We start from the raw sequence: 27,877 nt of genomic DNA on the forward strand, positions 1-27,877 counted from the left end.
GATATTGATGTGACGTCGGTGATACCTCTGATTCAATTTCCTTGGTGGTCATTTTTATTTTAAAAGAGCTAGTGTTTTTAATTACTTAGATTCGCTACAAATTCCACATACCATGTAATGTTTGCCCCGGTTAGATTTCTATCAACGGCATAAATTGTAAACAGTTCAGTTGCGTTCTTGTCTATAATTGTTGATATTGTATTGTTAAACCCGGATGAACTCGACGATAATATATTAAACTGCATCATTGAAACCAGTGTCAGTCGATAAATGCCCTTAACAGTTGCGGTGATATTTACTGTATTCTGTGTAGGAGTCCAATCGAATGATCCATGCCGAATTGTGTATACTGTGTTGATGATGTTCTCATGAGGGGTTTTTATTTTTTCGAATTGCTCTGCTACTCTCGGTAGCCCGTCTTTAATCGCTTCAACATCAGTTCTGATTATTTCTATTCTCCGCAAATTCGCGTCTACATTATTTATGATCGTTGCAACATTAGTTTTGATTGTTTCTATTTCCCGTGTATTCTCGGTCATACTTTTTTTGTTCGCTGCAACATCAAGTTTGATTGTTCCTATTTCATATGTATGTATTTCTATACCTTTTTTGTTCGCTGCAACATCAGTTTTGATTAATCCTATTCCCCGCCAATACGCGTCTACATTTTTTTTGTTCGCTTCAATATCGGTTTTGATTGTTCCTATTTCCTGTGTATGCGCGTCCACACCCTTTTTGTTCGCTTCAATATCAGTTTTGATTGTTCCTATTTCCTGTGTATGCGCGTCCATATTATTTATGATCGTTGTAACATCAGTTTTGATTGTTTCTATTTTCCGTCCATGCGAGTCTACATTATTTATGATCGTTGCAACATTAGCGCCGATTATTCCTATTTCTCGTTCATGCGCGTCTACATTCCCTTTGCTCGTTGCAACATTAGTTTTGATTGTTTCTATTTCCTGTCTATACGCAATGATATCATTTATAGTTATTGTGATTTCATCCGGCCTGGTATTTTTTTTACCAAAGAATTTATCAAAGTTGTCATCGATCCTGTTAACATTTTTTCGTAACGTGTAAAATTGGCCCGACAGCGTCGTAAACTCCGAAATAGTATTCTTTATTGTTGCAAGATTTGGTTCGGTTACCGTCGGGGTCCCAAAAAAACTAGCGGTAGTGAGTTGTATATCGGTGACAGATTTTTTCACCCGCGCGTCGAATTCGATCATAGATATATTCAACGATATAAGTCTGTCTCGAACGGATGTTATCTCATTCGTCACCTCCGATATATGTTTACCCGGTTTGAGTCGTCCGTCGCCGGTATACAACGCGATAGTGCCATTGGCGACATTAGGATGTCGTATTAAAACGTCATCCAGCGACACATTACTGGATTTCAATTTACCCTGGCGGTCTTGAAATACAACTATTTCACCTGGGTCAACACTTGTTAAATTCAACGTATCAGCGATTTCATCCTCGATTAGTTTTTTTATGTCGGCGGCGGCCGTTTCCGTGGATTCTTTCAGCGCCGAAACCGGTCGTCCCCAAATATCAATCATTATTATCTAATGTAATTGTCTCTAAATTTCCCACTAGTGTATTCGTTTACAACCACATGAGGTGGTTTTCGCGATGATGAAATCGCCGCGAGTACGTTCAATACCTCGCGGCCACATATCGGTGGGTCGCTTAATTGCTGTGTTGGCAGCGTGGAATAAAAAACCCGGGCTGAACACGCCCGGGCTGAACACGCCCGGATATACCGCATGAACTCTTTCGGCGGGGCTAACCCGTATGAATCAAAATAGACGATCGCACGCGGATCAATCGCATATGCAACCCAATGAGTTCCCGCTCCGGAGGACCCATCGAGGTTAATTATGCCGGTTTCAATATTCCTTGGTGCCGCCGGTAATTGATCCCTCATAAAAACACCTCTGAAGTTTTTTATCGCTAGCGCGTTTGCGGCGTCTATTAAATCAAAATTAGACATTGGAGTCATAGACTCTTGCGTTAATAAACGGTTCCCGGTAGTCTTAGACCCTTTCCCGAGTACCATGAATACGGGGTCCCCGGTAGTCTTAGACCCTTTCCGGCCACGGGTCGTTTTTTTTTGTAGCCTTTCCCGGTTGCCTTCTTCAATGCCATCTCCGCCGCGGTACCAACGGCTCCTAACACCGCCGCCTTAGCCACTGCTGGTGCGGCCGCGGCAATCAATGCCGGAATCGCAGCTAACAGCGGAAATATCCCACCGGTCTTTTCCATGTTTTTAATTGCTGCGGCTGAAAAATCTATTTGAACTCCCTTTTTATTCTTCATCGCATCATTGAAATGTTTTATTTGACGCGCCGTCAACGATATCTTATGATTACCACCCACCATCTGCGACGGCTTCAGCGTTATTGTGGTTCCGCATTGTTTAGCCGACTTTGATCGTAATTTCTTGACTTGACCATCAGTCAACTCTACACTGACGACACTATACGACATTTATTGTAAACGCGTTTTGTGCTTTCAATTACATGTTTTCCACTGGCGCATCAACGATTCTCATTCGTCCACCAACACCTTCTAGCAGCATTGATTTATCGCTGAGAATGACAGCAACCGCTCTATAATCAATACCACCCGGGGCTATACGAGCTCGGAAGTGTATATCAACGACGGATTGTCTCGTTAAATCAAGATGTTCCAACGAAAAGTAATAAATCGGATACAGGTTTTTAAAATCAAGTTGTGATATTTGCAAACCAGTGTCGACGTTTTGATCACGACCCATGTATGACAGCAATCGATGATACACACGTGCGATATGGTTGTCGCCGTAATTAAGCTGTATATCCTCGGATGGTTCCTGTTGTCCGTTTATTCTCAGCGAAACCTCCATGACTCCTAATCGATCAAATATCATATGGCTGCGTTCTTGACTGCCCAATCGTTCCCTATTCTGTAGCGCTATGAATATATGACGCGGGGCTGAAACACCCTGTTTTGATGCCAGGTGCCATGTAAACGTATCGGCGACGTTATCCTCTTTAGCATCAGTTGTTACCGCTAGCCAACTCAACAACGATTTCCCCCCCTGTTCCATAAATGCTAACAATCGTGCTTCCGTGGTAACTGATGGAGTCAGCACCGGCATCCACAATGCCATTTTAGTTAAAATGACTTTACCGGCAGCGACGCCAGCAGCATGCCATATTGCATTGTTATCATCGCCCCTTCGCGTCAGCGCGATTGTATGCTTAGCCCCATAGATGACTTTTCTAACATTTCTGCAGAATCCAAATATGTGATGGAGTGGAATCGCGCATGAAAACTGCCGGCGTGGTCCTTGCAACATCCCTACTCGTGTTGCGAATCCCATATTGTAATTATCGTTAAGACTTTTTATAATATTGAAATTAGCGCCTGGTCTTGCTCTGCGGTCTGGGTTATTTGCTTCAGCCTGTGGGTCAGTTGCGGTATCTCTTTCCACCAGCACGTTAACGTACTGAAGATGGTCAGCGTTATCGGTGGAGTCCTTTGCGAACATTATAGATGGGCCCGCCGATCTTGTATAATCATCCGAGTATCTCGCCAACCCAATTATCGTCGTTGCAACATCAACCTCGCGTTCTATTGATTCAATTTCTCGCCCGTCAATAAGATATCTGGCGCTCTCAAATAACGCCATGATACCGTTGTTGACGAAGCCAACTCGAACACGATGGTCATCTGCGTATGGTGCATTATCGGCGGCATTTGTCACGAGTTCTCCCTCAATTTCGATAAACGCTTCACACGGCAAAAAATATTTACTGGTATCTTGGACTTGAAGTTCAATTCGCGATCGTAGGTCAGGTTGCGCTGCATAATAAGAATAATATTGATAATCACGGACAGAATCATCCCTGCGCACTGGGGCGTCCATATCAAACGCGGGGTCAGCGGTTCGCGCAAACATTTTATTATTATTCATGTCGGTGTTTTCAATTGAAATCCATCAACGTCGTTTTCGTCGTAGACCACTCCCCGCTATCGCGTTCATGAGCGCGTTGGTTGCCGCATCGGCGGATGGCGAAGTCGCCAACGACTCTAGTTTTTCTTCCACGGCGTTATTTATTACTTTACTGACATTCGCAGGCATCACTGTCGTTGATGGCATCTGTTTTTTTCTCCTGGATTTCACCAACGACATTAGTTTGTCCCGCGCGGCTGAAAGCGCCTTTCCGGCAACATCTCCAATGGCACTAATACCCTTATCACGAATAACATCAATAGCCTTCATTCCTAATTGTTTGGCTAACGGCGCTACTTTTGGAGCCATTCTTGTAAATAACCCCGCAATGGTGCTACCGAGACCATCTCCATAGTACGCGCGGTAAACAGGCAATCGCGAGTTTACCACGTAGACGAGTACTGGTTTATCGTGGTTGTAGTGTATGATCATCCTTATTAAAAACACCAGTTTTCCAATTAGTGATTGTGATCACCAGTGATTGATTACCCCCCCCCCCCCACCGCCGTGTGGAAAACCGGAATAAATTTTATCAAAATTTCCTTGGGTTTTTGCCCTCGATAAAAATCTGGTTTTTTTCTGGTTTTTTCTTGATTTTTAGTCATTTTTGGTCGTTTTTTGTTGCCTATAGTCGTTTTTTTCTCGATTTTTCAGAAAAACATCGATTTTCTCTAAATGATTTCCTTGGGTTTCTGCCCTCAAAAAATGGCCAAAAACAGTCAAAAATGGCCAAAAACAGTCAAAAAATGGCCAAAAACAGTCAAAAAACGGTCAAAAATTAACAAAAACGATAATTTTATAATTTTATAATTTTATAATTTTTTTAATCATCCACGAGTTCGTCTATGAGCGTTCGATATGCATTAATGTCCATAATACCGCCTGCAAATAACCGCTTGCAAATATCAGCGGCCTCATTGATTATTTCCGGAGAGTTATTTCCGGCTCGTTTTCCTCCAATTAGTACCTCTAGCCGTGATATATCACTGAGAACACTACCAGGACAGGTAACGCCGTAGGATTCTTTACCAGCAGAGTATCCTTTTCCTTTTTTTGGTTTTATACTTTTTACTTTATTGTGGAATATTATATATTTATTATCACGCAGTGGTAATGCATCTTTATATTTACTCGCTAAATACACCATTCTTGTCCAATCCTTTAACGACTTTATATTTTTCTCGTAACCGCTATTGATATGCTTCTTATCTCGTATGCTCTTAGCAAAATTGTTGGCAGCAAAATTAATTAATTCTTCATGGCTGAAGCCTCTAATTTCATCTATTGCGCTCTTCTTGAGTACAATACGGGGTATATTCTCCTCTTTTTCTTCCGGTATTTCTTCTTCCGGTATTTCTTCTTCTGGTATTTCTTCTTCTGGTTCTCTTGCGGTGGCGCCTAGTTCTTCTTCGTCGGTCATTGTAACATAGGGTTCTTGTGGTTCGGTTATAGCGAGTGGTGTTGGCCTCCGTGTTGTAGCAGCCGCTATTTTTGCAGGGAGTGTTTCTAAAGACCTTTTTGTTTGTTTTGTCTCTGCCGCTATCTTTTCAAGCGCATCGAGGACGGGCACAGTTGCCGCCGTAACATCTTTGGTCGCTTTAGTTACCGGGGCAAAGAGTTGTTCGCTTCCAACAGTAAAATCGGTTTGTAGTTGCTGCCGCGTTTGAAGTTGTTCTCGGACCCTGTCTCGTAACGGTATAAACTTTTTAAGCGCTGCTAGCCGCTCTCTGGCTAGCCGAGTAGTAAGTGATTCGCCTACCATTATTGCAATTGCGAAGCAATTTCTAATTTCCCGCCCAGTGTGTCATCGGAGGCTCCGTCTATAATCCTTCTAATGTTTTTGATCTTGCTAGAAATCTCCCGGCGTCGTTCATAAACACGTCCAAGTTTTTTTCGTATTATTTCAACGGCAGTGAATAGTCCAATGAATGCATTTGCGTCATTGTGGTACAAGTTTTCATTGATCGTATGTTGCAATCGTTTTATAAAAAAGTACTCGCGGGCCAGGGTAAAACGCCCCCGTTTCGATTGTTCGTTAATAATTTCATAATCGGATAATATTTTTTCACTGTCGAGACCATCAGATAATTCAATTCCTTGATTTTTTAATTTTGAAATCTCGGCTAATATATTATTGATGTCTTCGATATTCATTATTCTTATAAAACATCTTGTTTTTAAATAAAAAAAAAATGAAACCCGTGTATCAATCCCGAGGTATTCATACTTTGTTTTCTTCCGGAATGGACAATTTATTGTCATGGCGACTTCGTCAGCGCCATAGGCGCCGGTGGCCTTGTCACGGTGACTTCGTCACTCGCTAATTTCTGTTATATATGAAAATCGAATTTTGCGTCCGGTCTTTTTTGAGATTGCTGTTTGATATACTCGTTCTGCAACAAATCGCACTGCGGGCATACAAATATCAAAATATTTTCCTGCCGCATTCATGGAGTGAAATGTTTTTTCCTCGTGCGTTGTTGTATCAAACGATTTGACACTCTTTGCTTTTTTTGCGTGCTTCCCTGTTTTACCTTTTTTGGTGTTTTCACTCTGAGAGATGGCTTGCAGGTTTGTAAGAGAATTATCAGTCTTATTACTATTAATATGATCAATCACAAGTCCATTCTCGATTAATCCGTGAAAACATTCATAGATGATTCTGTGACAGAGATATTTCTTCTTTCCGGCACCAAACATTAAATACCCGTGATTATTTACGATACCAACCGGCTTCTTCAGTTTGCGGTTTCTAACAATACCGTCGCGAGACGCCTCGTAACTGACGAGCACAGGATGCGGCTGAAATTCTTGGTTCATTTGTATAATAATACTACTTGTCTAATTTATTATTTGGTTTAATTATAAATCTTTCAACATAGTCTTGGGGGGTTTTGATGACGGAGTCGGCGGTGGGGTCAATGACGGCGTTTTTAATTCGCTTGTCATAATAGCGTTTTAGTTCCCTGTATCGCTTTCCGCCACAATTAATACACAACTGCGATTTTCCTCTTACACCGACGTGGCAAACCAAGCACGGGAGGGGGCCAAGAGAACCATTACGAACGCTTTGTAAATGATATCCGCAGAATTCACCTCTACATGATTTATTGCACGGGGTTGTCGACCCAATCATCAACCATTTGCAGTGATTCATTATACTATATTCTTTCATTTAAATACTTGTTTTAATTATATGGATGAGTTCGAGAGATTAGCAGCAATTAAGCCCCGGAAAAATATTAAGTTCAATCTCGATAGAGTCCTCAAGGACACACCAAAAGCGTTAATAAACGATAGAACCCTGTTGAGTAAAATACGTGATTGTATCGATGAATTCAAGCGTGATGGTGCATCTCATAGTTGGTCAACATTTCGAATTGATGGCGTTGTTGATGCTACCATGAACGACAACCGCGCAGCAACGATAATATCACAACTTGACGGTAAAAGGTATTTCTTCAGAGTAAAATTCATTGTCCGGGTGGAATCAGGCGATTGGATCATACGTGATAAATTTGAACCAGTTCTCAGCGACAAGAAAACAGTCACTGTCAGCCGCGACTCCAAGCCGGGGTTGTTAACCGGAATTGACAGACCATACTATGAACGAGCGTATCCTGAAACAGCAGTTGTTTATGGAATATACCCGTTAAATAAGAAACCTGATATCGGAAAACTGAAACCGATGAAACAGTCAACGGGGATAAATTGTGTAGCAGAACGAATAATAGAGCATTTTACAAATGCATGTCGAGGAAACAAATTGACTGATTTACGACGTAGCAAAATCAACCAGTGGGAACTAACCGTAAAAGAGCGTGGAGCAACCATCAGCGACATAGCGAGATTAAAAACATCGCTGAGATTTCCAATAACCGTTACGACGATAACCGGTGAAGTATTATACGAATCAAAGTATAAATCGAAGGGAGCCCCAATCAAAATTATTGATCATAACGAACACGCATGGACGCCCGCGATCACAATATTTCCACGGGATAGAACAGTAAAGTATATACCCGAAGAATTCCTGGGAGAACAATTCTCCAGGGATGGTTTTCTCGCGGAGAGGAAACTATTTGATGCTATTGCCTACTTGTGTAAAAACGACCCTGTGTCAGTGTGGTTACTTCGCAGCGCTGAAAACGATGCGGATACCTTTGATCAGTTTGTAAGACCAAACGGTGAATTATATCGCACTGAAGCATTTCACAACAGATGAAAAAAACCGCCATGGAATTTGAAGAGCATGATGAACAACTGCTAACAAATTGTTTTACGATTCCATCGGTTGTAGCTCATGTTGCAGCAAGGAAAAATGCGTGGAGACCAACGCGCAAGGAATTTCTGCCGGATGTACAATCCAGTTGTTTGGAATACTATCACGGTGGACTATGGAACACTGAATACAGCCGCGACGCTATGATCTCGGTTGATATGGTTGCCTGTTATCCAGCGAGTTTTCTCGGGTATGGATCCGCCGCTGAGTACTTTAGACGATTTGGACACCCCAGTCATGAAATGACTCGTGTTGCTATTAATGGACCACTGCCTGATTTTGATTTAACCGGATTCGCTCGCATAGTATCATTTGAATTCGCGGCAGGACTCCATCGCTGTTGCTATATTTGGATCAGTAGACACATAGCTGAAAAGAAGTGGTTGCCAATAGCGCTGCTACGGTATATGATTGATTGTAGCATGCTAGTTTCGTTGATTGTCAGTGACGCAATTATATCATACCGGGCGCAGACTGAAGTCTGGTTACCAGAACCGGAGCGTCTAGATAGCATAATTGACGAGTCCAGAAAAAACATTGATGCCGACGAGGAATATATCATCGAATGGTCCAGGAGGATATTTAACCAACGAAACCGCGAGGCAAAAGATCTCGGTAGAAGAATAATTGGTAAGTTCACACAAGGTGGAAAAAACCACGACTACAAACGATATTGCTCACGGCTGATTATAGATGACGCAGAATATGATTTTGTAATCAGGGACGCAGTGGCAAAAAATAGATACGTGAACTGCAAAACAGCTTTCTTGTCCAATGGAACGAGGTTGGGTACAGTTGTTACCTACAGCGACGGAGACAGCCCGGCGTATCCACATTTGAGGGCGTCTATGCTGGGTTATGCCGCTATCAATTTATTCTCGATGATAAATAGATTCCCCGATACCGCGGTTAGAGTAGCCGTTGATTCGTTTTATGTTGACGTAGCGTATAAGGAAAACGTAGCCGAGTTTACTAGTCCGGACGAGAGTTGGGGTACATGGAGAATTAAAAATGAAATACGACGCGATTATTCCCCGTCAGCAGATGTCACCGTTGAGAACAACTACTTACGCGGTGATAAATTGTCAGAATGGTCTAATGCACCATCGTGTTCTGATCCAATTTGTAGACACAAAACAGTTTATTTAAGCGGCTGTGGCGGGTCAGGAAAGACGACTCGGGCAATTGAATTATTTCGTACGCGGGCAAGTATAATCGTGCTTACACCGACCCATAGACTAGCGCGAGAGATAAAACAACGAAATGTTGACGCCGTTACTTATCACAGCTTTTTTCGATACAGCGGCGGTGAGTGGACTCCTGATCGAATGGGTGAAAAATTTATTCCCGACATTATCATCTGGGATGAGATATGTACTGTTTCGTTAGATACTTTACAAATGTTTCTTGAGTGGTTGCTGCGCGCGAATACAGCGGTAATCATGTGTGGGGACCATGGCCAACCACCACCATTTGTCGGCGAGGGTCCACATGATTGGTTGAGCGGGTTCGTAGACTATTATGAAGAAACCGATACTGATTATCGAGCACTTGATGAACAACTGCGCGGGGTTAAAAAACTAATCAGATTACAGCCGGATAAAATTCAATGTGAAATAATTCGCGAGGTGATTCCGGAAACGCCGTTAAATGAATTCTGGGAAACATGGAGACCAAACGATTTGATTGTAGCGAGTAGAAAGATAGTCAGAGACACACTTCAGCGGAAGTTGTTTGCGTTGCATAAGGAAAAGTTTCCAACGCGTCCAGTGCCGTTATGTTATAGACCCGCGGACACACGGCGGCAGAACATTGAAGTTGAAATTCCAGCCCCGACAGCGTCGGGGACAAAAAAACAAATTCTCGTGCTGAATGATATCGTGCTCGTTGATATCGGTGTCGTCGAGGACGCGCTACGTGCTGATAAATCCCCGTGGATGCTAGGATACGCAACAACAATACATTCCTCGCAGGGACTAACCATCACGGACACAATTGTTTGGATGGTTGATAATCGCATCGAATGGTCGAATCTAGTCTATCTTGCAGTGTCCCAAGTACGGAGAATAAATCAGCTTCGAAGAATTGTTGTTGACGAAGTCAGTGACGGAGTCACCAACGACAACGACACTATCGATGCAAGCGTCATTAATACAAAACTCTCGGGTTACCGCCAACAGGATAAAAAAAAACAGCGGCGTTTTGATATTGATGCCGAATTAATAATTGCGTTACGACAACAACAGAATAATCACTGCGCGAGTTGTAATTGTGTAATGCGCTGGCGTTATTCGGATAAAGACGCTCGCCAATTTACCGTGGACAGGATCGATAACAGTCTCGGTCATGTCAAAAACAATGTGAGGTTGACCTGTCTTGAGTGCAATAGACGCAACGGCGCTAGTTAAGACCACGCGGGGGTAATTGAGTATCGTCAGGTATCACTTGTAGTTGCTCGCGTGTAAATCCGCGCTGAGGAGCAGTTGAATCCAGTCTATAGATCGGTGGTCTACCAGTTGATCGTGTTATCGTTGATATGTTATGCGTGGTAACACTCCAAATAGGATCAGTAGCTCTTTTTTTACCGCCTTCAAGCTCTCCTGGTTCATATAGATATCTAACAGTGACATCGCCAAGAATCGGCTTGGAAACGCTATTTATTTTTGATTTTCCGGGTATATACTCGTATTTAATCGCGTCGCTGGGCTTCATGTTGATTGCTCGGGTAATCTCGTTATTTAACGCTGCAATTACACCTGGCAACCTTTTAACCCATTCACGAGATCGTTTTTCTTGGATGAATTCCTTTGCGTATTGATATCCAAATAACCGTTCAGCGAGAGTCCGATTGAATCGTTCAACAATTGCCTGATCACGATGTAGCGCAGTATGACCTCGTCGTATCGCGACGCTATGATGTTTCAGCGTTGATAAAACAGCGCCGCGAAATTCACTACCGGGATCAACTTGTAATAGATTTGGCCAGCGCAGAGGGCCTCTTCGATAAATTCTTTCAAACGCAGCGGCTACTTCAGTTGCCGACTTTGTTTTTAACGGCTCCGCTTGTTTGTATCGACTCGCAACATCAACTACGGTTAGCGCGTATTTGTAACCGTTGTCATGCGGCAAAAATAGTATATCAGCCTGATGAACTTCATTAGGTACGCTGACATCAAAGCGCGAGAAGTTGATTTGTTTAGGCAGTGGTAGATAGATTTGCCATATAGCCTGTTTGGATAACCAATTAGCCGCAGTGGTCTTTGTTACCTTTGCAGCGCTTGCAAGTTTACCAATTGCGGCCTTCCCCTTCCAGTATCCTCTCGGAGAATAATAGATGGATTCCATGTTGTTATTAATTACCAGCGCCCATCATTAATTTACCTTTCATAGCCGATTTTACCAACCATGAGGCCAATTTTTCTTTGACGGATTTATCAGGAATAGCATTTAATGCGTGAATTAATTTTACATCCGCGATGTGACGCTGTTGCAGATCGCTGCTTTTGTAAGCAACATCATGAGCATGACACGCCTTATCGATAGCGTTTATTGGATACTCACCGGGTTTGGGCTGATTTTGATCATCGAGTCTGATATCTAATCGTGTTCCGGGGCCACAGTAGTTATATCCTGGGAGGTGTTTTTCTCCTGGATACTTTGCCCACGGTGTTCCGGGGAGTTTTGCCAATTTGGCTGCGATGTCACCTCCTCGCTTTTTTTTAAAACATCCCCGGGTTTAATAGAAATAAATCTAAATTTCTTTGTACCGCATTGTGCACACTTACCAGTAAGGGCCGATCTGTTATTTCTTGTTGTAGCGGTTGTCATATCATTTGTGCCAGTATGTACTCTACACTTCACACAATATAGATCCATAATTTATGTATAGAAATATGAATATAATTGATTTTTCGGCGACTAAAACAAGAGAACCAGTTAAGCATGTTGCAGCGTTACCAAACTCGATCCGGATGATTATCATCGGACCATCTGGATCCGGCAAGACGCAATTGTTACTCAATTTAATAATGAGATGGATGAAGTGGGATAAGTTGTATTTGGTTGCTCCTAGCGTAGATGATCAACGATGCTACGAGGTGTTGAAAGATTTCAACGAGAATGCATCAGCGATCGCTAAAAAAAATGTCATCGAGTTTATTACAGATATCAATGATGCACCGGGTATTGATGATATTGATGGCGACGTTAACAATCTAGTCGTGTACGATGATGTTATGTTAGACAATCAAAAAAACCCAGCTAGGATATTTTCCAGAGGCAGGCATAAAAACACTGACGTGATATATGTCACTCAACGATACACTCAGATTCCAAAAGTAATTAGAGACAACTGTAATATTCTTGCTGTGTTCAACGGCGTTGATACACACACGCTACGAAATATTTGGCAGACATGGTGCGGCGGTGACATGGACTTTAATGTTTTTCGAAACTTTTTTAGTCATGCTCAGTCGACCCCACATGGATTCGTAACGATAAATTTACATGATCCTCGGACACGATATCGTATCGGACTTGACCAAATATTCGGTTAGTTGTAAATAATTTTCATTGTAAATAACCACTTAGCAGCAGGGGGGGCACGACATCGACGCGGTCATCGATGTGCTTACCGGACGCTGACGACGCTGGGGATCGACGCGCAGAAGGTGTTAATTAAACCAAATGACGATTGGACGATCCCCAACGACGTCGTCGTTTTTTTTTTACCAGGCGCTGACGACACTAGATCGTTGAGTGCAGAAAGTAATAATTAAGCAAAATAACGATTGGACAAAATGTCCGATTCGCCCCCTCTGCTGCTCCTCAAGGATAATAAAAAGTTCCACTATTACTTGCAATGAAATTACGGGATCAATATTTCACTATTTTTACAAAATAAAAATTGAGTTTTGATGTAGACGATTGTTTTACAAAATAAATTTTGCTAGTTAAAAAAAAAAGAAGGAATCTTGCTTGGTTGTGTATCAGCAGCTAGTCTGGTTTCCTGCTTTCTAGACTCCTGCTATGCACTTCATTATCTCACACCATCAGGAAACCAGACTAGAAAAAATGCAATGATGTAATAAACAAGTGTTTTCATGTACACACGATAGTTGCTGAAACCAGTTGGAATGTTAATGATCTTTCCAATATTGGGCATCTTGAAAATAAAAATGTAATTGATACAGAATAATAAACAGCTTCATTAAAAAGGGACGCTTTATTGATACTTTTTCTCTGTGTGATTGTAAAACAAGGATTCAATCATTAAACAATCCAGTCCCCCCTCTCCAGCGGTTTTCTCAATGTCTATCAGAAATGGCATCACTTATTTTATTTTGAGGTTATTTGGTAACTTACACCCTCGCTTATAGTGTTTTCTATGTTTTAAGACCCCGTTGTGCATGGGTAAACAAGGGAGAGGTGTCCACTGTAAATAATATTACATGGCCAAATAGTGATCAACGAAAAATTCTGATAAATGCTAACAGGTGGCTACATTGAATGAAATAAACATGAATTAAATATGTCTTGTCAGGTGAAATTCGTGTTTTAATCATTTAATTCTATTTCAATGTGAAGAGTGTAATCATAGCGTGTTCTGTTCTATTAAAGTCAGTCAACTGCAACATTGATACCCACAAGCACTACTTTTTATATAAATGAGAATTTTAAAAAGCTGTCCCCATCCACTGGTCCCAACTCAAAAGGTCATATAATTTTTTTTTAACCATTGTGAAAATCTATAGACCACTCCCACTCACAGCTCGAAGTTTCATATCTATACCTTCAACATTGTTGAAGGAGATACACAGCATTATTAATACACAGACAGATGTACAAACATATGCTGTATGTACTCGATTATAAGTCAACTCAACTATAAGCAACCCCCCCCCTTTTTTTATGGCTGCATAAAAGCTAAATTCTCTTTCACCCTTCAATAAGTTGAGGTGTACTTTGAAAATTAAATCCATTTGTAAGGCATGACTTGTCATCAGCGAGAGTTGCATTTTCAACAAATGAAATAGCCAGACTGGATAGATAAATAGGAAAAATAAATACAAAACCAGTCAAAAATAAATGCAGTTATATTATTCAGACCTGCCAGCCCTCACGATTTTGGCATAAATTTCATGACTCTCGATAGCGAGTCATGGATTCACGCCGTATGCAGAAAAATCGCGAATTCCCAAATTCTCAATCGGCTTAAATCTAGAATAAAAAAACTTTTATCCCATTAGTGCTATTCAAGACATCAGCAGTGGTCACTGATGCCAATAAACGGTACTGTATTGTTTGTCGCAATCTTAATAGAACTATATTCAATTGTTACAGTTGGCCCTGTAGCAAGCATTGTAAAGTATATAATCTATATTTAGAACAGAAGCTTTACAAATACTAGTGAAGAAAACTGGGGCCCAGCTGACTTTTTTAAATGGCACATGTTCATACTCATAGCAACTTTAATTATTTTATTAAACAGACACTAAACAAAGACAGCTTTTTTTGAGTGTAGGAATTTTTTAAGATATTGAAAGATAGCATATATCATAATTTGCTTGAGTTAATATTTTTCTGCCGACACCACTAATCAGTAACCATTTAACATTTCATCTTTTGGATTAATACCATTTCTTAATAAAACTACATAACGCTTAAAATGTTTTCACCTCCAAGGAAATGTATTCCACAAAAAGGGAAGCATAGATTGGAGTACACCAAAAACTGGCCTTGCATTCAGCCATGAAACTTTGATGTACATTATGCTCTTAGCGTGGTAGTGTGCCACAAATTTTAGAATTGGGAATCTGCACCAGGACTCTTGCCATTGCTTATGATTTACCTGTCAAACACGCACTATATAAAAATATTATTAGGTAAATGTATGATATATAAATTGTAAGCAATGATACAAGCTCTTGTGGGCATGTGGCAGAACAATTTGAAAGAGCACACTGCTAGCAAAAAGCGTATAGATATTGAGAAAATTAAGAGCACCCAGCAGATTTCAGCACTGGAATAGTCCTACTTTAAGCCACAAGTCTTGCAAACTACCAATGATGAAGCATTGTTTGTAAGTTTTCTTGTTGAATATAACCTACCTTTCTCAGTTGGAGATCAACAACAGTGACAGTAAAAGAGTATTTCCTATTGTGAGGAAAAATAAGACAAATTTTAGTGCCTCCTTAGCTGCTGAAAATTTACAATAATTTTAGTCACAAGTTTAACCAGCAGGCAAGAAGTTTGAACTGTTTTAAAAACAAATTTACCATATCCCAATTGAGGAAGTTCAAGACTGCCACAGCATCATCTCATCACAAATAGCATGAAGTTTGTTTATATCAGTAAATTTCGCTGCAAATAAATTTGTTCATGTAATCTGTGTAAATAATGTTTTCATTTTATTTGGGGATTTTCATATAATGCAGTACTGACCATCAAAGTGGATTGAGCTAGTGTCATGGCATAATTTTTCACTAATTGTTTTCACTAATCTTTATCCCTCTTGTCACTAATTGCGAGTCTGGAGGGTTGGTAACTCTGTATTATTGAATAGAATATGTCACAAATTAATTGGCAACTTATATTTTGCCCATATTCTTGCAATATAATCCATAATGTTTGACATTTTAAATCCATTTATATGATAAATCCCAGAGTTATATTATAGGTCACATACTGGTATAAAAATATTCCAGAATGATGCAATTCAGAATATCCTGTAATATGTTCATTCAATACATCTTACAAAAAAACGATGAAAGTTAAGTCAAAATATTTTGATTCACAGTATCCTAATATCCTAAAAAATAGTCAGTGTATAATGTCATCTGTTTTTTGCCCATTAGAATTTATTCTCATCATCAGAGTCACCGAATAAAGTTTTGAAAAGTTCCATCATCATTTGTAAATACTTTCTGATTCATCTTTACTGTCATTCTCTGCATTTGAGCTAATGGGCTTTCTAAATGAACTATGATCATGTAGCCTGTGAAATCTATTAAAGGATGCAACTGAACAGGTGTCAATTGTTCATCATAACTGCAGGAGTTCAAATAATCACTCAACTTGGCATTGAACAAGTATCAGATTCCTGGTTCCATCAAATGGTTGTCAACTGGAAAAGCATGTGGGTGCTGCCATTACAAGTTATTGCATTAAGGTCAGATGTAAACAGGGAGTTGCAAAACTCTACCTGAAGAACTGTCAAAATTCATGGCTCTGTCAGAGGACTGTCAACTGGTGAAACATTTTCCATTCAGTCTTTGATACTGAGGAAGATTGTTTAAACAACATCCGTAGGAAATACACAAGCTTGTAATGATTTTAATTGAAGGGCTTTAAAGAAAATCATGTTTGAGTTTCTGTGCAGAGTGCAGCAAATAATTCATTAAATGATGACATGTAGTGCCTCTTTTTTTAGCTATGTATATTTTTGGATGATGCTAATGGAATGTTTAAGTGATTAGGTATAATTAACATGAAAGTAAAGTTGGTGCTTCCTTTACAATCCAAGGACTTATTGGTCCGTATGCACTGGCAGATAATATGAGATATTAACCATACAATGATAATTTCAGAAATATGACTTGAGAATTAACCAGGCTCATGAAAAGACAAGTATGAATCAAATCAAAACTTTTATTAGATTAAATGATGTTTATACAACAAAAAAACACACAAAATATACAAATATGGGTTGTTCAGACTTTGCAAAAAGTGGAAGCAGATAAACTTACTAGTAAAAAATACACTCATCACTTTGCAGTGAGTAATATTTAATTTAATATACAATTATTTAAACCCAAATAAATGTAGATTAAAGGTTTTTTTTGCAATGAATACCATAATAAAACAGCACAGTGCATACCCTACATGCAGTTCATGAACTGAATAGAGGCATGAAAATGTAAAAATATTTGAATTGACAGTGTTTTGTATGTACTGCAGACAGCTGGAGTTTCCAATATTACCACTAGATTTCTCAGTTTTACTCTCCGTAAATCAAATTCTCAGTAAAAAATGCATCAACTAATAGGAGAGTAGATGTGGCAGATTAGCAAGACTAAAAGCACAGGATAAAAATCTTCACTAAACTATTCTTGAAAGTTGGAGCTAAATGATCATGTTCAGACTTAACATTTAGAACCTCTGCTGACAACTACTGAATCAAATAGTTAAATGCCTTTAAAAAGTTACAGTCTGGTTTGAAAGTTGAATGTTTTGAGCTATGGAGTAGGTAGTGGTTTTCAACACTGGATCATATGTCACAGTTAGCATTATGTTATAATTTTAAGGTAATATGTCAGTCGGAATTCGCTGGAATCAATGCTTATTTACTGCTTAATATTTTAACATATAAAATTATGAACTGCAGCTTTACAATAGTTGCAAGACCACTCTGGTGGCCGAAGTGGCTAGAGTGTCAGTCTCGGATGCAGGAGGTCGCAGGTTCGAACCCCAGCCGAGTCAAACCAGAGACTTATAATAATGGTATTAGCAGCTACCTTGCTTGGCACTCAGCCATGTGACTGAAAAGTTGTTAAAACTACGTTAAAAATCTACATCAGACACACAAACACATATGTTGGTAGATTCAACAAGTTGATTCATTTAGTTGTATAGAGTTTAACAATAGAACCTTATAGTAAGTAGATAGATCTATGGTTCAAAAATTACATAGCAGTTGCTGTTTGAATTGTAGGTCAGTACAAGCCAGGTGAGTGATTTGTCTAGTTTGGTAAATTTTTTTAGGAATAAAAAAATAGAGAGACTTTGTCGTGTGATGGGAAATGATCAGCCTTGTGACCCTGATGACACCTATGAATTGACAACAGACAATGTTAAGAAGATTCTGGCCATCTACATGAGGTTCAGGTAAGATTATTATGAATTTGCAGCAGCTTCATATACATGTGTGTGTATGTGTGTGTATATATATATATATATATATATATATATATATATATATATATATATATATATATATATGCACAGACCTGCCAGTCCTTAAGATTTTGCCATAATTCTTACCAAAATGATCCTTAAAATATGGGCTTGTGGAAAAAAAGAAAAAACTATGGAAATATGATTGCTATGGTAAAATCCAGATAACTGGCTCATCTGTGTTTGATGTAGATTCGGGTTTCATATTCAATTTAGAGGAGTTAGTAATGGAACCAGACTAACTTTACAGTAATACCTCAGATGCTTTGAACTGCAGATACTTTTTCATGCAAGGCATCTGCATGATCAAACTGATGATTATAGAAGTTTTAAATATGGTGTCTGGCAAGCAATACACGTTGAAGATAAAATGGAATATAATCCTATTAAAAGTGTTAATTTTCAGTACAGAAGAATAACAAGGAATATTCAGATTCTTAGAAATAAAAACAGGAAGGGAACTAATTATTCTGATCACAACACAAAGACTTTCTCATTCACATCCTTTACCTCAAACAATAAATATCAGCAACACCAACATTAAATTCACACAATCAGTATGAAACCTAGGTGTTATTCTGGACAGTACTCTCACATTGCAACAACATGTCATGAACATATGCAAGGCTGCAATCTTGAGGTGAGACAGATCAGGCTCAGTTTGCAAATATCTTTCAGTTGATACCACTAAAACACTTGTGTGTTCATTAGTACTTTCAAGACTGGACTATTGTAACTCAGTTCTGTCTGGTTCATCTCAATATCTCCTCCAGAAACTTCAAAAAAGTTCAAAACACAGCTGCTCGGATCATACTTAGAGTACCACGATCAGAGCACACCTCCACGCTGCTCTGTACCCTACACTGGCTATCCATTCAATCCAGAATCAAACAAAAAATTTGTTCTCTGTGCTACGTTTCACTGTCGGACTCTAGTCCAACATACCTACCTGACCTCACTCATGTGTACACACCAGCAAGATACTTACGCTCCTCTTCTGACAATCGTATACTCATTATTCCAAGTATTAAAACAAAGTCATATGGACAGCGTTCTTTTGCATACCAGGGCCCAGCAACATGGAATGAATTGCCCACTGAACTTAGACACAAAGACACAGTGATCACATTCAAGAGGGCTCTCAAAACTCACTTATTTCGACTGCAAGAACAAACTTAAAGACCTAATAATGTTTCCTACCTGAAATATTCTCAGCATGTCTTTTAATGTTTTCTAATTTCATGGTGTTTGTTTTTGTAATCATATTATTATATGTTTTTTATCTTATAAGTGTTGTCTAATGTTGTAAAGCACTTAGAGCTTCTTAAGATTAGGCGCTATACAAAGTCCTCATTATTATTATTATTATTGAGCATCACATGTCAATTTGACTATGTCTGGTGGCAGGAGATATAATTGCTGTCGTCATGTGAAATAAAAAAAAACATTGTCAAGGGTTACATTACATTTAGGGATAGCAACACGCCATTGAGCTGAAACTGAAGTTTGTGCAGCTGTACTAGAGGTAAATAAGGTTTCCATGCACTGTACAAACTTGTCAGTTAAACATAATCTTTACTGTCCCAGCATTAGTTTTGAATGCTTGATCCCTGCTGGATCCTAGAGAATAATGCTTGATCACATTAACAGAACTTTTAAATATGAATAAATAATATTAGCATACAGGTTAGAGAATCTTTTATTTATTCCACTGAGATTTGAACCCAGGTGCATGGGTTATGGCACTCATCACCATGGCTGCATGTACCAACACCTATATCATTTTGACCATGCACACATCATCAAAAAATGATGTACAGAGTCACTGGTATGGGCATTCATGCATAGCAGACTCCTGAAGTATGTGTGTATGTGTGAAATTGAAATAACACAAATGCTGGTAAATTTGTGTGACTTGGTATATATAAACAATTGTTTTATTACCATAACATAATTTAGTGTGCATTATCATAACACTATCATATGGATCAGAAAGACACAGAAGTCTCTAATGAAAACTAAATCATTGAAATCATGATATAGACACAAGCAGTAATACATACATTCATATATATATATATATATATATATATATATATATATATATATATATGTGTGTGTGTGTGTGTGTGTGTATGAAATGTAAAAATTCTTTATTCATTTTTTAAAAAAAAATTTTTTATATAGTACCTTAGTATTAAGGCCATTGGGGTACAAAGTATCAAACCAGTAACTTTCATTTGTCAGTCTTGCAATAGAAATTTGCAAGAGTTTTGTTTTATTATAGCTAAAGTAACAGAATAGTAAAAGATGTTTTGCATCATCAAAATTTAACAGATACAAATGTTACAGAAAGTACTTATTTTTGTTTTGTCAGCATTTTAACACTTACTTCACATTAGCCAATATGATTTATGTGATAACCTTTCAATCCATTTTACTATGAATAAACACTATATACCTGGTGTATCTTTAATGCAAATTGATATTGTCCATGGAGATGAATAGACTGATCAAAGAAAGTTACTTTGATTCATTAGTTAGACACTGTGTATCTCAATGGCCCTAATACTTAGGCATGGTATACAATTGTATAAAATTTTAATAAAAGTATTGATATCTTACATCAAAACATTGTAGGTTGAATAATTTGTAAATCATCTAATTATTTTGTGAATTTGAGGTATGTCAACACATTTAAAAAGTTGAAATTGTAAGAAAAATGTATAAGATGATAATACAATGTCATAAATGAAATTGTGTAATTATGTGATCATGAACATCAAAATTAATGGCGCAGACAATTATATCCAACCTTTCTTACATTTTACTAGTTATTTTGTCTTCTTCTTTTGAACTAGGTGTGACATTCCAGTGATTATCATGGGAGAGACAGGTTGTGGTAAAACTAGACTTGTCAAGTTTTTATGTGCACTGCAGACCCCACCTGGAGCTAATGTGAAAAATATGATACTTATGAAGGTGAATGAAAATGTTCACATATACTATTACAGAGCAACACTTGGAATTGAAAATTGAAATAGTATGGTGACTAATAAGATAAAAGATTGTGGTTTCATGTTTTCCTTTAGTTTAGTGGTTCACAACATGTGGGCCATGGATTCCCGAGAAGGGGGAAGGTTGCAAAACTCATATAGCTTGAAAGGTCTAAAAATGAATCTGTTAAGATGTGGGGTTCAACAAAAAATTTTGAAGTTAAGAGGGGGTCTTCATACTTGAAAAGGTTGGAAACCATTATCATCTCTTTATTTAGTATCCTGTTATGATGGGCTTTACATTGTATACGAGTGATGCTGATCTGCCATCATGTATGGCCACTGTTACTAATATTAGAAAAATGATTTATCATTTCTTAAATAACTGCATACAAGATTTGTTTGATATTTAATAAAAAGCATTCTGGCCTGAAGGGCTTTTTGGTTTGTACAGTCATGCTTACTCACCTTCATATATACACCATTACTAGAGAAATCCTTCATCTCAAAATGTTTATAATTTGTTCCACACAGCATCACAAATGACGTCTGCTGCATATACATTCCATGCATGCATCTGTAGCTCTGTGAATTTTCAGGTTAGCATCATTAAATGTCGATAAAAGTAACTAATTCATTTTGCACATATATTTCAGCATCATTTGAATGGACAAAGAGTGTAACACATCTCATTAAATATATGCTAAAACAGTGTGGTCTGTTTAGCTCAAATTATTTGTTACCATTATGACTTGTGGAAGATTGTTGTTGTTGTTGTTGTTATGTGCTTTAATGCCATTTTCAGCACAAGATAGGCTATACATGTCAGCCAGTATAACTGGTGAAGGAAGAATCATTGAAAACCCCAAGAAGAATCACCAACCCACAAGAAGCTACTGGCAATTTTTTTACATACCCACATTGGCAGAGCCCGATACTCGAACCCATGTAGACAGAGATGAGGTGGCAGTGATCTGGAACAGTGAGTGCTTCAGACCACTCAGCCACTCAGGGTCCTGACTTGTGGAAGAGAGTCAGTATGTTTATTTTGAAGAGATCAGCTTTCCTATTGGCTGTAATCTGCAATAATATATTTGCCCCCAGTGATTTCTTTGCAGTATCAAAAATGGAATCTTCCAGAACTCAGGATGAACATGGGCGATTACATGTATGCAAACCGGTCTTTGTCAGCATGTATCAAATGAATGGTGATGCAATGTATGTCAATATTAATTATGTTTAAATCATTCATTCACAAAATGAATTTGGTAATTTTTGTTACATTTCGAGATGCTGATGTGAAAATTCAATGGAAAAAAAGACTTTGATATCATTTGCAATGTTTTGTGGGATGAACTTTAACAGAGCTTGACCAAATTTGACAGAAAAAGTTATAGCTCAAAGGGCTTTCAAATTTGATACAAATGCCAACCCCCTATCAGATATAGCAACTATTACTTTCAATATGGAACTTAGAATGCAGATTGCTATACCATATAGCTGAAGATAGAAAATTAGTTGAAACAGTTGTTTCTGTAACATGTACAATCAGCGGTATTGGAAGAAATCTTTAGAGAAAACAATCTACTGTCACAGATTTCTTGGCAGATGTCAGATGAGTAATCTCAGGCCCAAAGGTTTGGGCTTGGATGGGTTTCGTCCTTCAGAGTATATGGCAGGGTGTCTACTATTGTTACTAGGAATAGTTTGTATTTCTAACAATTTTTAGCTCATTTAGCCTTTTCAGCAAGGAAAATCACTCCAAATTTATAATGGAACATAACTACAAAAAAATTTTTACAATTTACTCCACTTATATACTTTGATAGCTTATGTTAATCAAAGGTAATTGCTTCAGTATTGTCTCAAATATTTTAGCAATCATTTTTAATCAATTCTCTGTAAAGAGATAAAGGCAATAAAGACTTCAACATTTAAGATTACATGTATTTAGAGGGATAATAGTAATTGCTTATGATCATTTACAAAATATGATTATTAATATTTCATAAGTTATACTCATTCCTTTGGTCATGTTTAACACACCAGTCTGTATTCTCAGTACCTTGATTTAAAAATGCTGTTAGGCAATGAAACTCATTCTGGACTAAACCTTTGATAATATGACATGTGACCTGCATTATTCAGGTTTTATCATTATTCTCAATAGATGTGTTCAACAAAATTTATGAGATGAAGGCTTTGACTTTAAGATTTTCTCTTGTAATTAAAGGTGGTCATATTCGTCTGATGTTTTTTATGATAGAAATTTCTCCACTACAAGTAACATAGTTTAAACAAATTGACTCCAGATTATATCACTGTCAGTGACTTATTGAATAGAGAAGGCTGAATCTCCTGATTTTTGGCAGTTGATTCTAACTTGTTGGGGCTATTTCTGATAAAAAGCAAACCATTTATCTATTTTCCCAAACTGGTATCAGTCAGGGTTTTGTTATGTTTTATAATTTTAGAACTACAGTTGTATCTGAAAACATAAATGTATAAATACAGATCTTTTAAAGTCTCAGGAAAAATACAGGGCATAATTTTTTTTGGCAAAGTGAATTTGTTAAATAGTGTCCAAAATAAACTACTTTTAGAATTTTGAAAATTAATTCTTCATATTTCTTTTGACATTGAGTGTGTAACCAAATTATTCTGGATTAGGCCTTTTCTTTGTTTTGGCTGTAGCCTCGGCATTGAATAGACTTGCATTTGCTGATATGTCATTAAACCCAACCAAGTTGGTTAATCATTCTGTCTTTTTTCTCTAAACAGGTGCATGGTGGCACAACAAATGCAGATATAAAGAGGAAAGTAGGGGAAGCAAGGAACATTGCTCAACAGAATACAGACCAGTATGGACCTCACATGTACACAGTGCTTTTCTTTGATGAAGCAAACACAACAGAGGCCATAGGAATGATCAAAGAGATCATGTGTGACAAGTCCATGGAAGGAAACCATTTAGACAGATGTCAGAACCTCAAATTTGTGGCTGCTTGCAACCCATATAAAAAGTGAATAATGACTGATAAAAGAAACCATTTGAGTTTGTTTTTGTTTTACCATGATGAGACATGGATATTACATTTCCAATAGTCATGATAACAGCATTGTTAGCATTAAATTTTTGTGTTAAAGTTTTTATAAGTTTGACATCATGGTAAAATGCCAACATACTGAAAAATACCAGGTTCCACAGAACTTTTGTATTATGTCATATTAAATTTGGAATTTATCATAGTTATGTTTAATATTTTTGTAAATAATATTTACCAGGTATAAAAAGAATGCCCAAGTAAAGTCAAAATTTGTTTGATTTTTTTAAGGTCTTTTCTGTTTAGCATTATAAATTATGTTTGGCTTGCTGCTTTTTATATGCATATTTTAGAATGATATGTAGGTCAAGGAATGTCTACTTGGTTATTATTGAGGGCTTATCTTTCTGAGAGTTTTTTTTTTTATTCTTCAGGAAATGAAAAATATAAATTATAGTGACTGTTTTTAATTGATATTTAGAGTCTTGTTAATTTCATTGACAGTGGCAGATTTAAAGTATTCTGTTGAACAGTCAACAATGAAACACTCCACAGATCTTATACATGAGTTTAAATAAATTCAGCCAATTCACTGTTTTGTCCAGATTGTGCCTTTGCACCTTTTAGTGTGATCAAATTTGTTAGGGTATTTGGAAATGTCAGCAGCGGATCATGAAAGGACCCCCAAAATAATGATATCATTTGTTCAAGCTTATGCTCTCTATCTTTACTATTTGGTAAGTACTCTTTATCATCAAGACCTTTGGTTTTATCAACTTGGACTATGGCAAGCTTCTTCATGAACATGATTGCCTTGTATTTTGATGATGCAATCTGTAAGGAATTGAAAAATATTTGACTTTTTTGTGTCAGTGAAAGTGATAATGACTCATGGTCTGGTTCAAATGCAGATCTTTTTGGAATTAAAACTTTTATATTGTTGATGATAATCAGTGCATATTGCCAGAGAGCAGAAGACACTAATATGGATATGTCAGTATGAGTAATCAAGTGAAATGAATGCATAAGAAAATTCAATAATCAGAATGATCAGAAAAAAGGTTGACTTTAAATTACCAACATAAAACATAAAATTATATATTTGGCTTTTTTGTTTTAGAAATATGCAGTAGTTTAAAAGAAAAAATCCATGATAAAGTTTTCTGTAGGCACTTTGCTATTTGAACATAATATAGGAAATTATTTCTTAAAAATTTAGTTTTGATGAGACATACTGCTGTTTTTGTGGGCATAATGCCATTTTTCTGCATAAGACGGGCTATACCTGGCAGCCAGTATAACTGGTTTTGGAAGAACCTGGGAAAACCCCAGTAAGAACCATAGACCCATGGAAGCTAATGGCAAGCTTTCTCATGTACCCATATTGGTTGAGCCTGAGCCTGAAACCCATGCAGACAGAGGTGGCATGGCAGTGATTGGTAAAGACAAGTGCTTTAGACCAATTAGACTGCCAGGACTTAAGTGAGAAATACTACTAATGTGATTATTACAGTAATTTAAAAGAATTCAGTGCTTATAGTTTGGTGATGTAATGAGCAAATTATAATTTTATATATATATATATATATATATATATATATAATTTTTTAAGTTCATAATAATTTATGACATAATGGCATGGCTATCTGAAGGAGAGACTGAGCCCCTAAATTTAGTCCAAGTAGTCACAAGGACAAACAATTAAAGACAATTGTATCTTGTTCTTTTTGCCATAGATAAAAATTATTATCTACTACTGAAGCGAATTGTTTTCACTTTGTATATCTGTTCTACCCCAGGCACTCTGAGGCTTTGATAAAGCGGCTGGAACAGGCAGGACTGGGATACCATGTGGATGCTGACAAAACGACTGATAGACTGGGTAATTATCGAGAGACCTTTTTGTATCATGAATGCTTTCTTTCATGTAAATTAATATATGATTTTACAATTGACATGTAGATTTATTGGCTGATGGTGAGATGATGCATGTTGATAATTGCTACACCATCACCTTAAAAATAGTTCATTGTGTCCCATATTTCATGGATCACTGACTTTTTGTTAAATTATGTTTTTACTGTTCATGCTTTAAACTTGATAGTATCTTATCTAGACTCATGCAGCTTGATGAGGAGAGGCATCTTGATGAGCAATACTCACTCATTTTAGTAGGTTGTCTTGGTCCATCTTCTGCATGTCACTGACAGGGGGGTCAAGTTTGTGTTTGATGTATGTTTCTCATGCAATGTTCATGCTAGAATAATGAAACTGATGATGTGCATTTTTCTTGATACAACACCGATACAGTAACAAAAGCTCATCAAGAATTTATATTTCATCTTTTAATTGTTTTGGTTCACTTTTGGATTTAGCTTATGTCTAGGTGTTTTTGGCATGCTACATGCATACTATACCTAGAATCATGAAACTTTGTGATTGGATGCATTTTGACGAGTTCTACATCATTTTGCAGAAAGAGATTACTGTCACCTATATTTCATAGTTCATTGACTTTGTTGAAATGTTGCATTTGAAGTTCATTTATTGGGTGCTGTTTTTATTCAATCATGAAACTCGATAATTAGATGCATCTCTTTTAGTACGACATTCTAACCACCAAAGAAGGAAAGTGCAGCCTACATTTTATGCTTTGCTAATGTGGATTAAGTATACATGTTTCTCCTTGAAAGGACATCATACTATAAACGGTATCATGTTACAGTTACAAAAGTTTCTGTTCATGTGCACAGGCCGGGTTCCCATGAGAAGATTGGTATACAGGGTACAGCCACTGCCACAGAGTTTGTTGCCCCTTGTATGGGACTTTGGACAATTGAATACACAGATTGAAGACCTCTACATCAGACAGATGGTTAGGAGATATGTAAGTACAAAGTAGGGACTATATCAGGAGATACAATCATGCTTACAAGATGTTGTATGGTTATCACTTGACTAATATGGCTCATTCTATCAGAATATATGGACTCTTTGTTGGACTTGCAGAAACCAGTAACCAGAGAATGATCTGCACATAATGGGTTTTTCTGGAAAGAAATATCAGCTGGAAAACTTCACAGGGTTCTGTACTTTTTGCAGATTGTCAGGAAAAGAATTATAGATGGATGTTTGCTCAGAGACATTTGTATTTAATTTTCTGTAAAATTGACCAATCACTCTAGGGATATTTTATTGAGAGATCAAGAGATGAGCATGGGTCCCAAGTATATTTCACTGGAAGAGCCATAACCAAATTTAATAGAAAGCATTTTGGCTTGAAAGTCTTGCAGATGATCTGTCATCAAATATGGTCACTGTTACTAAAAATATGTGAACCATCAAGGACATCTTTTAAAAATGGCTGATTAGTTTGATCAGATTTGACAGAAAACATCCTGGCATTAAAAAATCCATTATATTATGTCTCTGTCATCATTAAAGAAGAAAATCCTTCATAAGGTTCTCAAAAACTGTTGGACAGAATTTAAGCAAATTTGGCAGAAAACATCCAGGCATGAGGATCTTTCAGATTTTTGCAAATGTGGATCCTCATCTTGGTTGATAAGACTATTGATGGTTTCTCGGTACC

General features: G+C 37.7%; 1 protein-coding gene across 1 annotated transcript in view; it reads left to right on the forward strand.

Annotated features, from left to right (window-relative positions):
* The window catches only part of LOC149786033 (E3 ubiquitin-protein ligase rnf213-alpha-like), a 260,766-nt gene that overhangs the window by 199,363 nt on the left and 33,526 nt on the right, over positions 1-27,877 (forward strand). The window contains exons 36-40 of the mRNA XM_089978105.1: positions 18,054-18,176; positions 21,107-21,227; positions 24,023-24,264; positions 26,085-26,167; positions 27,039-27,172. Coding sequence (XP_089834231.1) covers positions 18,054-18,176; positions 21,107-21,227; positions 24,023-24,264; positions 26,085-26,167; positions 27,039-27,172 — 703 coding nt within the window. The remainder of the gene's footprint in view (positions 1-18,053; positions 18,177-21,106; positions 21,228-24,022; positions 24,265-26,084; positions 26,168-27,038; positions 27,173-27,877) is intronic.

The sequence above is a fragment of the Sinohyriopsis cumingii genome, chromosome 12 (assembly GCF_028554795.1).
Source record: "Sinohyriopsis cumingii isolate HCF-2022 chromosome 12, ASM2855479v2, whole genome shotgun sequence".
NCBI lineage: Eukaryota > Metazoa > Mollusca > Bivalvia > Unionida > Unionidae > Sinohyriopsis > Sinohyriopsis cumingii.